The sequence below is a fragment of the Lissotriton vulgaris genome, chromosome 12 (genome assembly GCF_964263255.1).
Source record: "Lissotriton vulgaris chromosome 12, aLisVul1.2, whole genome shotgun sequence".
NCBI lineage: Eukaryota > Metazoa > Chordata > Amphibia > Caudata > Salamandridae > Lissotriton > Lissotriton vulgaris.
In genome coordinates this window covers 713,325,110-713,340,333 of record NC_141700.1, presented here as the reverse complement: position 1 = coordinate 713,340,333, position 15,224 = coordinate 713,325,110, and the positions used below count along the sequence as shown (strand labels likewise).

The 15,224-nt window shown below is 40.7% G+C and overlaps 1 protein-coding gene across 1 annotated transcript in view; it reads left to right on the top strand.

Moving 5' to 3' along the window:
* The window catches only part of LOC147678091 (hydroperoxide isomerase ALOXE3-like), a 239,569-nt gene that overhangs the window by 210,776 nt on the left and 13,569 nt on the right, over positions 1-15,224 (top strand). Inside the window, exons 7-10 of the mRNA XM_086946566.1 lie at positions 1,758-1,901; positions 4,259-4,462; positions 8,746-8,832; positions 11,012-11,181. Coding sequence (XP_086802692.1) covers positions 1,758-1,901; positions 4,259-4,462; positions 8,746-8,832; positions 11,012-11,181 — 605 coding nt within the window. The remainder of the gene's footprint in view (positions 1-1,757; positions 1,902-4,258; positions 4,463-8,745; positions 8,833-11,011; positions 11,182-15,224) is intronic.

The window sequence follows — 15,224 nt, the reverse complement described above, 5'->3', positions numbered from 1 at the left end:
ACATTTTTAGAAGATTGCGGATCACATTTTTTTCAATATTATTTGCAATATTCCGCCAGAGTTACCCATTGTGCTAAGGCTGATACACATATGCTTATGTATTGAATTAAACTTCGAGTTACACCTCATTGTCTCTCTGATTTAGCCGTAAATCGGCAAGAACAAGCGGCTTGCTCGCATTTTTGGCCATGTGAACAATAAAGCATTATATGTTTTCAACCCATCGATCTTACATTTTCATGTTTTCTCCGATAAACTCAAACTTTATCAAAACATTAGCCACAAAAATTACCATGTTTTTAAACTCATCTTGCCGTGTATTGGCAATGGTCCACAGCCTCTGGTGTTACCCTTGATAATGCCAACTTTCTTACATGTTCAACAGTATAGCAAATTCATTACAAGGTAAATTGTTAAGCTTAATGTTACCATAATAATTCTATACATTATTAACAATAAACATTTTGTTTCCTCAGTACAGAGCGTTTTAAAGTGCCCATCAAATTTATATTGGTCACTTATTAATCCATTTTCCACAGTATTTCAGTTACTGGACTTAAAGCCATAAGTCACAGAACTGTATTCTTACCAGTCCAAGACATTTGTGAGGACATTTGTTACACCAAATCTCTACTTCTCACCCAACATACATTCTGAGAGCTATGGCTTTGCTTATCATACTCCCAAATGAGATGCTAATTCCTCACTAGTATTTAATCCTTTCGGGAATTTTGTCTGAAGATCAACTATATATCGTGATTCAAGTCTACGCAGTCTTTTTAGTCTTTCCCCCCTCTGATATGTTCTGGCACATGATCAAGACCAAAATACTGCAAAGCATTTCTATTACTGAAATGCTTGTCTGCATAATGCCTTGCCACAGTGGTCATAACGGCTCCAACGCTCGCACGCGGGGATAATTTCCCCGCTGTGCTGAGCGTTCTACGAAAACGGGTGTGGCCGTGACGAGCTGAGCTCGTCATGAGCAAACGGCCACCGTTGGTCATGACGAGCTGAGCTCGTCACAAGCCCCGGGGCACTGTGCGCGCCCCCCACCCAGCACAGCGGGGGAATTACCCCTGCCGCGAAGGGGCTATTCCCTTCTGATGATCCATGCAAGTTGCAGAGCATCAATCTGAGTGACTGCAACTGTTTGAATACTAGCACAAGTCCATGACTGTCCAAGCCGCAAGTCCTGAGATGCACTGACTGCTCAATGAGTGCACTTACTATTTCTCACAATTCGCTACCTTAGGTAAGGTTCACAGCATGGATGGATCTTTTCTAAGATGGGGTATCTTCGGAAGTGGTATATGCACCAGTAAATCCGGGAGATATCATAAAATGCCATAGGTGCAGATGGGGAATCTGCCTGTTTTAGATTAGATTATTTTAAAGTCCTCTGCTTAATCAGGCTATTTTATTGCAACGTTATGCCTGAAAATTCAGAATGTATATCTACTAAATGTGTTTACATACAGTGCCCAATTATAAAGAGCCCCCACATGTATGAAACGCTATACTTTTCAGGTACAGGTACTACTTAAAGTTTCAATGTGTTTTGCTTACAATTAGTTCTTAGAATTGTATATTTAGTTGAACCTGAAAAGAATATTTTCATGGATGAATGAGTGGTCAGGGTTGTGATATTCTTTGCATTGCACAACTTTGTTATCTTGCAATCATGGGTGAGTTTATTGATGCCATGTCCTCTTCTGATTACAACAATCTCCTCAGTTCATCTCTTCTGTTTGCAGAGAGGAAAGATCTTCATTGTGGATTATAAAATGCTGGAAGGCATTCCCCCAAATGAAATAGACGGCCATAAGCAGTATATTCCTTCTCCTTTGTGTCTTTTGTACCTCACACGCAATGATGAAATGATACCCATAGCCATCCAGGTAATTTGTTGCCTTTAATGTGCCATCTGGCCTATACAAGACTGTCTGAAATGTCAAGACATTAGGTGATTGTTCAGAATGTCAATAACTGTATGTGATCAGTGCCCTTCATTAGGTTACTTTGAGATAATATTTGCCACTTGAAGGATATAGACTACTGGTCTTCACAGTGGCTAGAACCGGATAATCCATCCACAGTCATAAAGGTTTTCCTTCATGACAACGGAATGTGACCAATATTATGGACCTAGTCTATATCTGTTTAGGTTTTTTAATTTGTATATTTTCAAAACTTCTTTACCTAAAAAAGTAACAGGATTTTGTCAGAATTCTACTGGAATTCAGGTCAAGGACTCCGATGCTAATCTCACTCCTTACCTTTTCACCCAAATTGGATCTGTAATAAACTCCAGAATCTCAAGTAATTTCACAGGGGGAAAAGGGAGAATAGAGACAGAGAAAAAGGAAAGACTCCGTAAGCATCTTGGCTTAATTATCACTGGAGCATGGGCTGATGAAAAGAATACAGCAAGGTATTTCGGTCTTCATTAAGCTGACTGGTAACTCCTGTAATCCTATAAAACAAGGTACCATTAATCTAAATATTCCCATTTATAGCAGAATACAATGTCTTAAGAGTATCAGTAGAATGGCTTACCAGATATGGAAGCAACAAAGCTGTGACTAGTCAACAGATGACCAGGATACAGTCCTGAAACCAAATGCTAATATCCACCTCCAATTATAGAGATGCCAGGAGCAAGGATGGCTTGGTGTATATCAAGATTCAGGAGGAATTACGGAATGTCAGCAAGTGAAGCTAAGTAAACGTGGAAGGAATTATTAACCTAAGCTCTCCCAGCCAGCTAAGGGAACCAAAGTGTACCAATACAAAATAATTTGCTGGGAACACACATAGTGCAAACTATATGACCGGAAAACTGAACTCATCAACCGCTGTTGCCAACCAAAGTGTAATGCTGTGACTAGTGATTAAATATTCCTGGTTCATACTGACAGGGAAGTGTCAGAAATGTTTGGCTCCATCCAGAACGTCCTAGGAGTGCACCAGCTTCTTCTACTTGCCCAGAGGTTTTGGTCTGTGCTCCCCTGTGACAACACACGTGTTTGCCTCCCCAGCTGCTCTGGGTCAATTGCATTAGTCATGAAAGCGGACCCCTAGCAATCTTGTATTGTGGAGCGTGAGAAATGTGATCACCTCCCTGCCACACTGGACACGATTCTCAAGGAGCACAAACTCCTGGATTGATGACAGATTTTAGTTGTGATTGGATAATTTTCACAAATAAAAAAACAACAACTCAGCAACCTCACTCATAAATTATGAAATTGTCTACCTGGCACTCGCATCTCTAAGTACTAAAATGTTTTACATATAAGCAGAGTGATGTATTTATCTGACTGTTACCAAATACTTTCAAGCAATGTAGATATTGCAGATAGATTTCCTCCAATGTGCTACTGCTATAATTTTTCGTAAGTGCTATATATCTCTTGAATGCAATGTCTTTTTACCGAGAGCTCACATCAGCACATGTGCCTCTTTATTTAATATCTGCTCAGTTTCCAAGCATTTTGCGCATCTATGGAAGATGGTATTACTTGCATGCTGATGATTTCCTGATAAGATTCCAATGTCCTGTTTTCCTTTCGAATTATGTAGGTAGCCACTGTTTTCATGCACTTTTACAAAGAAACAGTATTCAGAAGTAGAAAAAAAAATTCAAAAAATAAAAACAAATGTTTTCCCAAAAAATAAAGAGGCAACAACTTCTGCCTTCAGGTAGAAAAATATTTACTCAAAGAGAATCATCTTGCTTACATTGCGTTGATTCATAAAGATTATTCTGGAAAAGCTGGGTAAGCCGCCTTACTCCTCAATTTGCAAGAGTCAGTCAATCTTATCTTTTTCAGACATTTACATGTCTAATTTTCTCCAATGTTGCTTGTATATTATCTTCAGAGTACAAGGTTCTCAGTGGACTGAGTCCATATGTGAGTCGACAGTTGCCGTATTTTTTGTTTGCTCTTTTGATGAGAGCTAACATTTCCAATAATGTCTTCCCTCCACATTACTGTGGGTTTAGCTTTCCTTTCTAACATTAGATTCAAATCATTTGTCAACCTTGTAATTTTCTTCCTGTGGGTTTTATGAGAAATAAAGACTGTGTAATGTTAAAATGTTTGCAATGAACTTGGAATACTTTTTCAGCAAACATCATCCAAACATCCTCTAAGTCTAATGCTTGTGTGGTTCAGCTAAGTTCTGACAGCAGCAGCTTGATCAGTAACCAGAAGGGTCCAGTAACTTTCTGTTTGTGCATCTTACTCCGCAGATCAATCAAACACCAGGGGCAGAAAACCCTATCTTCCTACCGACTGACAATGAGTGGGACTGGATACTTGCCAAGATGTGGGTGAGGACTGCCAATTTCAGCACCCACCAGCCGGTGTCCCATTACCTGAGGACACACCTCTTTGCAGAGGTGTTTTGCGTTGCTACATTGAGGCAACTCCCAACGGTTCACCCTCTGTATAAGGTAAGAAAGATCAATTAGATGGTGCAAAGAGACAATGTTAATTCCAAGCTCAGTAAAGTGGCTCGCCGTAGAGAAGAGGCATACCATTTAGGTGACGTTGAAACACAAAACTCTACTTCATGGTAATGGACGTGCACCCCTGACTTGTATGCTCCACCGGTACTGATGTCTGGATCCCTAATGCTGATTTTTGTTGTCATAAGCAAACACAGATAATGCATGGGCGCCATGACATAGGCCTGTCTCATGGATTGCGATTTTGTTGGAATGGGAGAGGTGCCCAAAGCGGTACCCTCATAGTAGTGTAAGGTTACTACTGTCACAAGGAGTTAAGCAGCATGAGTGCAGTGGTGGCAACATACCGTGTTGTGATTAGTAGGAGTGAGCAGCTCCTCCTTAACCTGTGTCACTGGAATGAGGCCTACAGGCTCACTCACTTTTTAAAGGCTTCACATCTGTGTGCTTAGTCGATCTTGGCCTACATCAGGTTGGTGTGAAGTGCTGCACAGCGCTGAAGTGCTGAGCCTGCACTGGGTGTATGAGTGCCTGGGTAGGGCGCCACACAGGACAAATGTGGTACTGAGTATAGTGTGCATGATTTGCACGTGCTGGAGGTGCATGTGCGTATGAGTGGTGGAGTACCTAAAGGATGTAGTGCTGTGCAGTGCATACAGGATAAGTGCATGTGCTGGTTGTATGTATACCTGTGAGTGGTACAATACATGAAGGAGTTTCAGTTTGCTTATGTGTGAAATTCCCTTCTGTATAGTGCATTTATGTGTAACATTTCAAGCCTTATGTGTGACACTTTGAGAGACACTGTATTGTGATTGAAATAAGACAGTTGTCCCCATATCAATAGGTCATTTTTAGAAATGATGCCCTTTTCTCATATGTGATGGTCCTTAATGCGTGAATTGACCCAGTGGCGCTTTACATGAGAATCAGATACAACTTTTTTTAGCACGAGAAATTTAGATGGTTTGCTGAGAATTACAGAATGTTGGTCCGATGCCGAGATTCAAGTCCTCTTCTATGGTTCTAAAGTAAACACTTCTGGTCTCTAGGGCACACCTCGTCCCAACTCCTCTATGTTCTCCATTAGGCCCATCTTTTACTGCATTTTACACTGTCCCAGTTTTTACCATATATTTTAGAAGCTTTGTTGTGTGGTCAGACATCCATATCTGTTTGATTCCAGGGTTTGAGTAGGTGCTTCTTTTGCACATTAATTAGGCGGTGGGTGGTTATGTATTTCATTCTTCAAACTCTGTTGTTTGCTTGGCTTGGATATGAATTTCTGTGACACTGGGATAATGCCAACTTGTAATATAGCGAGAATCCTTTACCTTCCATTCTACACCAGAGTCGTCTTGTGGCCTTTGATAAACATGGCATTTTATAAACATAGTTGGAGCTTAGCTTTTATGTGTCCCAGCAAAGTTAAAAACTGGAACTTCACAGTTGTATCACACTTCAGGACACAGTTCAATGCACAGCTAAATCTGGTCAGCTGTGCAAGCTCTGGCAAGTGTAACTGTTTTGCGTGACAATGCCAGGCATTACTGTATGAGTGAAAGTAACAGAACATGCTTTATTATAAAGCAAGATTCATGGGAGGGCTGTATATGACCTGCATGTTAGATGCACGTGTTTGATGTGTGTGTACCTGCAAGTTATGCAATACATGAAGGGTGCAATGGGTGCATCTTACATGCAAATGCTGAATGTATGTGTGCCTTTGAGTTGTACAGTAGTACATACAGGATACCGAACTGGGCAGTGAGCGCATGTTAAATGCATGTGCCTTTGAATGGCATAGGACATGGAGGATATAGTACTGTGCAGTGTGTGAATACTGTATTCATGCGCTCGGTGTATGTGTGCATGTGAATGGTACAATATGTGGAGTCTGCTGGACTACATTTTGGGAGACCAGCCCTGCATGGTGAAACAAGTAGTGGAGGTAGAGAGATCTCCCAGAGAGATTTCTGTAAGCTGGGAGGGGCACACAATGGGAAAGGGCGGACCGGGCCTCTCATGTACACTTCAAAGGGTGCGCTTTGATCCAGGAATAGGTCACAAGGAAGGTGACTTGTTACATCTCGGTAAGGATTTTTGGCTGATAAGAAATTCTTAAAGAGTAAAGATAGAAGCCCTGGACCAACCTTTTGACACACATCACTGTGGCTGACATCCAGGTGTCTCCCATGACCAGTGTTGAGGGACTATCAGCTTCAGAGACAATCCTGCTGTGACACACTGCTTATCAAGAGGAAGAGGGAAGGAACTGAGAAGTAGAATCTTCAAAAGAAGCAGAATGCCAACATAAAACATCCAAGACTCAGACCCTAAATCACATTTGGGGCCAGATGTAGCAAAATCAGAAATACCGACTCTTAATTACCAAATTTACCGATTCGGTAATTAAGAGTAGGTATTTCTAATGTAGGTACCAATTCGGTAAATTTTACAGAATCTGTAAAAATCGGTATTTACCGATTCGGTAAATACCGAATCGGTATTTGCTATTGAATCCTATGGGCCTTGAAGCCCATAGGATTCAATATCAAATACCGATTCGGTATTTACCGAATCGGTAAATACCGAATTTTGCAAGGGTGCAGGGGGTGTCACTTTGACACCCTCTGGCACCCCTGTTTTAGGCTTGTGTGCCATGAGGCACACATACATGCCCTAGGGGCATGTATGTGTGCCACATGGCACAGGTGTACATGCACATCTGTGCATGTACACCTGAATCGGTATTTTACCATGCAATTGTGTTGCATGGTAAAATACAGATTTTCAAAGCCCTGTGTCAATGTTAAAATTGGCACCTACATACCAAACATGCATTTTCGGTAATTTTACCGACCGGTATATTTACCGATTCGGTAAAATATACAGAATGGGTAATTTTACCGATTCTATAATTTTACCGAATCGGTAAAATTACCGATTCGGTAAAATTACTGAAAATGCATGTTTTTTATCCCCCTACATCTCCATGGCCATTTACCAGTCCGTAACGGCCGAATTCGGCCGTTACCGGCCGGTAAATGGCCAAAATCTCCCACCTACATCTGGCCCTTGGTGTCTAAATCCACAATATGAAGAGGAGGCTGCCATGGTAAAGACTGCCATGCAGTAAGGGCTGAAGCCTTGTTTCGCAGCTTTGCAGCAATCCGCTATGCCAGAGATGCTACCCACAATACTTGTGCCATTTATCCATAGACTAGGAACTGTGGTGACCAATAGGTCACCAACAGCAATGAGGATTGTGAGTGGTCTAACCCTTTTGAGCAAGTGAGGACAGCATATAGACACTTGGCCCATAGGAGGGGTGCAGGAAACCTCTGATTGCTGACAGAGTGCTACCAAGATGGGAAGAGATCCTGTGTCTGCTTAGTACAATCACTGTGCCTGTGTGCAGCCAACTCACTTCATCAGGACCTGCTGTCAGGCCACACTTCAGGACTCTGCATGCTTCACTACTACCAGAGCGAGTAATACTTTTATCAGGAATTTCAATTCTGGGGGTACTGTTGCTGAGATTACTGCTATGCTAGGGCACTTTTGACTTGAATTTAAGGATCAGAGTGAACTCTTGAGACAAGGACTGCTAGTACAACATTGCCTAGATGTTACCAACAGTGAATGGGGAATGATCACTCTGGATTTCACGAGGAGGGAGTGGGACAGGGAATTGCCCTCAAGGGGGATTGTGTAATTGCTTGTGAATGTTGAATGTTCCCTTTGTGTGGTTAGCGGTAGAAATAAAATACTTCTCTTTTTTAATCAAAGTGAGAATTTGGCTGGACATTGATTTATTGCTGCGGTATGCATTTTGAGCTGTGAGCCTGTGTTCGCTAGTCAGTATCCACATCTCTCCCTGCCTGAGGAAGCCTTGAACTGTTTGACCAAGTTTAACACTGAGAGTCAAGTGCAAGAGGAGTAGTTGGCCTAGTTCCTCTGAATCCAAAGTGGACCGGGTCATAAAGAGTAAAAGACCTCAACCCCCACGGTTGGTCCCAGTTGCCGCTGCATGGCCAGTGGCCCTCTTAAAGGGGTTCTGACAGTTGATCAGTCAGCCCTAACACTATTAGGCACAAAAAACATGAACATCATGCATGATGGAAATTCCTGGAGAACTAAATATTAACACAAGTGTTTAAGGCTATATGTTACAGATGTACTGAGGTAGTGATAACACAAAATCAGTATGAAGTACCCACTGTACCTATGCTTTTAATAACTAGTATCCACCTGTCTCTTTTCAGCTCCTGATGCCCCACTTTCGTGGTACTTTCCAAATTAATTTGCTTGCCAATGAACGCCTTATTTCATCAAACGGAGCCTTCCAAAAAGTAAGATAGAGCGTCATTATGGTATTCCACCTCTGTTGTTGGCATCAAAACAGGCCATGATAAACATAGATAACATCATTAAGCAAATGCAAATTTGTAAAGTGTGTGTTCATGGTTTAGCCATTCGCAGCTGAAATAACAGATGTCTATTGATACTCAACTCAGTGGTACTCATTTTATTGACCTCACAAGTATGAAAAGTTTGTGGATAGCCGAGATTCAACCCTGTGACAATGAGGTTAAACCCCAATCCCGAAACTGATGTATTAGTCCACTGTACCCTCTGTACCAGCTTGATGAGGTGGATGGAATAAGAGCTATGATGATATAGTGGTAAGAAGCACATATTCTAGAGAGCAAAAATTATTGGGACCTGCTGAGAGTAAGACCAGCTTTTTTCGCTCACTTATGCTCTATTCTTACTTGAGCATTTTAATCATAAGGACACATTCCATTAATCTGCAGTTTTTCCCAAAGGCTAGTAATTTCCATTCTCCATGCTAAAAAATGATGATGTTGCCACATGTTGATGTATGTAACAGGCTACAAAGGAATCTTCCCAGCCCTCAAAAGACATAGACGTACCCCACATAAATAAAGAAGAACAGAGGAATGTTTACCAGCCTCAGAGTTCCTTAGCAGCAGAGACAGGTTTTCATACTGGGAGGAAAGGACCTTTACTAAATATCCCCTGACAATACCTCTATGTCACCTCTCACTTCTCATGAAGCATTTGAGGACATCTGAGCAGTGGACTGGGATTTGACTGTTCTGTTGGGCATGCTCCAAAGAAGTGAAGTAGAACTTCAGTAGTACTTAACATATCACTAAAACCTGAATTGTCTAGGCGTGCTACAGATGCAACAGGTTCTGGTTGCTAATACTCAAAGAAGAGAAGTCTCTCAGCAGTAATGACATGGAGGCTTTGCATCTTAAACTGTTGCCTGTAGAGAAACAACACATAATCCCAGAAAATCAACTACTCCAATGTGAATAGTAACATTAAATATTCCGGCAAAAAGTATTTTATGCTGTATCTTCGAAATGCGTCTCTTAACCTAGATAGCAACTATTCTAGCCCTGACCTGTAGAGCCTGGATAGGAGTACACCAATGTGTAAATGAGAGCCACTCTTGTCATTGCTCATAGACTGCCACCATTATACTCCCTAGTTTAGGGGCAGTGGAATTTATCTAGCGGATTTTCAAATGTTGCTTGTATGCCATGTTCTCATGACAATTGTTACTTGGGGGCTTTATCCATGTGCAGATCTTTCAACATTTTGATCACTAGAGAAATGCATTCATCTAGGCCATCTTTATTTAAACAGGTACAGGCTTAAAGCCCCTTCACACATTGAAGGTAGGTGAAGTTATTGCACCATAAAACACAGTACAGATATGTCATACATTTGGCCATATACCTGCTCCCCATTACCACAACCTGCACTCATACTCAAACATTCGAAAAGAACATTTCACCTACAATACCGTGTTAGTCTCCTAAGGTTATGCTACAGTGAAGCACAACATATAATATTATTCTCTTAATAACTATTAACTGGGGACCTACATTTCTCATACACCCAGTGCAATGTATAAATGCTTCAGTGTAGCTACTTACTTCACAAACCAGTAGCAGACAACACACAAAGACAACAAAACACATTAGACACCACTGCACACATCAGTTACTATAGAGCTTGGACACACCCTCAGTGCCACTGCAGCAGCATAAAGAACACACTAGACAGAAGCACAGTCATGCCCAAACAGTCAAAGAAGCTACATTACTTGTAATCCAAAACTCAGCCTGTCTTCAACCAATGGAGGCTGGATTTATACTTTCCCATTGAATACATTAGCTGTTGGTTAATTCCTTTAGTGGCACACATGTGGCATATTACCATACATCCAAAGCTACATACGTCAAACATTGGCACACACCATAGACACACAGAGCAGAATATAATATCCAAAACGTATAAATGTATGACTTTGGTCTACGAGTATTGGCTTTTTTCCCTATCCTTTACAGTTGTGGTTTTGTACTCTTTCCTCTGTTCTCTGTTTGTAACCGCTGCAGTTCTTGCTGCCAGCGCCAAAACACCCTTCCTATTTTATCTTATGAGTAAACGAGCCAACAGCAGCTCACCAGAAACTGCAATTTGTATCCACAGAACACGGCGATTGGAAAAGATGGTTTTGTTGAGCTAATGGTGAGATTCATGAAAACTGTGACCTACACTTCCATGTGCATCGCTGACGACCTCCGATCCCGTGGTGTGGAGTCCTTGCCCAAATTTTACTACAGAGATGATGGGTTGAAGATGTGGGCAGCCATTGAGTGGTGAGACAGGGTTTGTTTGTCTCTGGTGGTTGTTTGTTTGTTGCTTCCAGTGAAGAGTTATAAGTGAATTTTTGATTTTACATAATACTTTGGTCCAAAGTGGCATGAGCGGCAGTGTATATAGGTCAATGTCCATTTACAAATAAAAAGAACATTTCTGACTGACCGGTTTATACTAAAATTGAAGTGGGGCACAACAGCATAATAGCTATGAGGAGGGAAAATAAAAGAAAAATGAAGGTATTTAACAAAAATATTTGACCTGTTTTAGCATGAAGGAGAGTCAAAGATCCCGATGAAACCTCACATAGAACATGGCATGTGCTGAGAATGATCTGGATCTAGAGAGGGCACAAGAAGCCTTTGGACTTGATCTGTCACCTTGCACCATTTTAATGTGATGTTGTATCCCATGTTTTTTCATTTTACAAATCATTGGCATCAGATGTGCTTGTTTAGTTGAATCAATGTCAGCAAATTGAAAATGTATATCTCAGAATGCAAAAAGGCTGTCAAATGATAACTAAGGGGTGGCAATATATATGTCCAGATAACATGGGGAGGTGCGAAAACGTACCTAAATGCCGCTATGGAGTAGTTAGAAAAAGGGCTAAAGGGTTGATAAACCAAGATCAGTGAAGACATGGTAAGGTGCTAAGACTTTATTAAGCAATGACATTGAACCACAGAAGAGATAGTAGGTCGTTGTAAAATTGTCAAAATAGAAAGACATGGATAATAAGGTTCCTACAAAGAATGTGGTAGCAGAGAACAAGAAATATCAAGGCGAGGAACAGGCAGGAAGTCACACATTTAGAATATCAATAGCCAAGGAGTATCAAGAGTTGAATGTAGGAGTTGTAGAGGACCCAGTCTGAGTAATTTCCACATAAAATGTTAGTGGGTGATTGAACTGGAACCAAGATTGTGAGCCAGAGAGGCAGAATCATCAGAAGATAGGATCAATATCTGAAGAGAGTACCGTCTGAACATTGTAGGAAGAAGAGAACATCTATCTAAAAGGGATGATGCAACAAGTCAGTCAAAAACAGTTACATTAGATATGGGTAAGGGACTGAAATACACCATAGAGTGTGAGCCATATAAAGGTGAAGCAGAAACCCAAGGAAGGAAAGATCAGAGCAAGTAAAATGTGGAAGAGTGAAAACACAGTGGAAGAGTATGGGTTTTCAGGATCCTCAGATGAAGATGTTCAAAATGACTGGGGGAATGCCTTATGGTGACCCCAAATAGTTGGATGTGACAGGCCTACGAGAGGAATGATCAACTAACCGCCAATATTGTGTACTACCTTTCAGTACAAGGTTGGCTCTCTGCCCTGGGGTTTCCCTTCCTATTATCTCCAGTAATAGTTGAATAAAATTCATGAGCCAGTTCAGCAAATCTTTAATTTGTTCACATTTGAATGCCTCGATATTTTGGTTGAACTATTTTGCTGTCAAAGTCCACCATATAGAATGCAGAGCAGTGTTATGTGAGTCCAGCAGGTTTGCTTAACCCTTTATGTTCTCTCTCCAAGGCTCTGAGCCATATGTTCTTCCCATCGTTCAAAGAAGCTTATATGTTTATGTGTGAAGTTTAACTTTGGGATTCCTGGATGCTCAGAGGTCCATTCACGTGAGATTTCAACATGTTATAGTGTTTCTCCGAGATCTAATTTATGAGATAATTCAGGCCAGGCTTGCCTAGGCTAGGCTGCTCTGGGATTTTGTGACCTGACCACCCTTACTTTGTAATAATAGTTTGAGGCGGTAGCTTTTAATGCTTCAGGACTTACCTCACCCTTCTTTTCTCTCTGTCTACGAGTGGCCACATTTTACTCACTTGAGTTCGTAGCCTATTTCTCTTTGTCTGCCTCAAATGGTTCTTGGCTAGAGACCTGTTCTAAATCAGTCATTTAATAGCTTCCATATTAAAATTCCTTGACTATGATCAAGAACTCCAGACATTAGTAGAATATGCACCGGTGGACTCTGTTAGCTTTATTGACAGTCTGGGGACTCAATTAAAACATTGTTAGTTAGAATAACCATGATTGTTCAGCACTGAACAAGCTTCTAGTTATTTAACATTATCACATACATAATTTCTGTTTGAAAAACGTTTCAGTAAATATCTCAGTTAGTCCATTTTTGTGGAGTCTGTGTAACTTGAAAAACGCAGGTCTAGATTTTAGTGACACCAATCGGACAAAGAGCCCTTTTTGAGTGCTGTAGTTATCCTCTCTCATCTGACCTTGTTTTAAAATAGCAGAAGAGTCTAAAGGGATTGGTTGTTTGCTGATCACCTGTTACCTCAGACTTGGCTTGGCTTTCTGGCTTGATTCTTGACTTGACTTCCACAGCTTTCAGTATTTCACTGCAGCTGCATTTGCTGGCTGCTTTGTGGCCTTATCGAATGCCTGTATTGTGCCACAAGCGTCTACGCTGCCCAGGGAATACTTAAAGGTTTTTGGGGCCCTGAGAAGTGTATATTTTGTGGGCGCCTGTTTGGAAAAACTTTAAATTTACCACCCATTTTCAGTTCATTCAATCATCCCCCTGATGCCAAACAATACTGAATTTTTTTTTTTTTACTATTCAGAAATGAGGCTACGCAACAAAAGCCAAAAGCTCAACCTGCTAGGTGTCCACCAGCCAAGTATCAAAAGAAAACTCAAACAAGCATTGATAAAGCCATTTTGTTTTTGTTTAAATCGATAATTTATTTTACTTGCAACAACAATATTTTAAGTGGAACTCAATATAAAACCAGCGTGTTACTCCCACTGAAGGAAAAATATGCTAAAAGGGATTTGTTAGATATTTAAAAGACTAGTGCAAAATATTAAAATAAGGCATGCACATAGCATTTGTAATGCAATTTTATTTGCCAAACATTATCTCCCCTTCACCACTAGTGCTGTTCCTGCAACAGTGAAGATTAAAGCTCTGAGGATTTTCACCATTCCTTCAATTAAATAATATTAATATGCTTATAACATTCTCCTAATTTATTTTACCCTGCCTTGTCTCTCTTCTCCCCTTTTATACATGCACATTTCTATGCTCTAGTGACCCTGCTGAGTAAGAAAAATGGGACACATCAGGATGCAAGAGTCAGACACAAACATGAAAAGATAAATATAGCAAGAGAAGTGAAATAAATGTAGAAGAGTAGAGGTAGAGTTGATGTAGACATATGGGTGATGTAAGGAGAGAAGTAAAGTAAACAGAGGTGAAGGTGATGTAGGTAAGAATAGGTAGAAAGAGGAAGATAGAGATAGAGAAGAAGGTTTGGTTTTTAGAGTGTGTTAAAGCGAGAAGGAATGTAGGAGAGAGGCAGAAGAGTAAAGTAAAGCAAGGGATGAGGTACACAGAGATGTAATGAAGTAAAATAGGTGAATTAGAGGGAGTTAAAGACAGAGACTTGAAGCAAAACAAAGAGATGCATGGTAGAGAGGAAGAGTAAGATGAGAAGATGTATATAAACACATCAGGTACAGAGTAGCATGGGTGAGAGAAAGGAAGAGAGAGGGGAAGGGTAAAAAGAGAAATGTGGTGTGTAGTGGAGGAAGGAAGCACAGAAAAATATGTGAAGTAGAGAAAGGGAGGCAAGGTATACACAGAGGTAGAGAGGAAGAACTGGTGAGGTAGAGAGCTTTGTAAAGAAAAAGGTTGAATGAGAGAGCTGAGGTGGAGGGTCTGAGTTGAAATGGAGAAGGGTTCCAGAGAGGTGTATAGTAGTAGTAGTTTATTGCGTGATTATTTACAATCGTTACAAAATTGCATAAAACAAGTTTCACGATAAAACCGTGGTATCACATAAAAGCATCATTGGTACATGGTAAAAATTTTGAATACAAGGTGGTTTAACTAAAGTCAAAAAAATTATTTTTGTATTCCACTAACATAAAATATGTCATTATCACAAACCGCAATTTACTCATAGTTGGGGATTTGCTGCTAGCGCTGATAGATAAAAAAACTTCCAATTTAAACCAACCAACCGGGTATAATGGCTTCTAAGTGCCTAGTACTTTA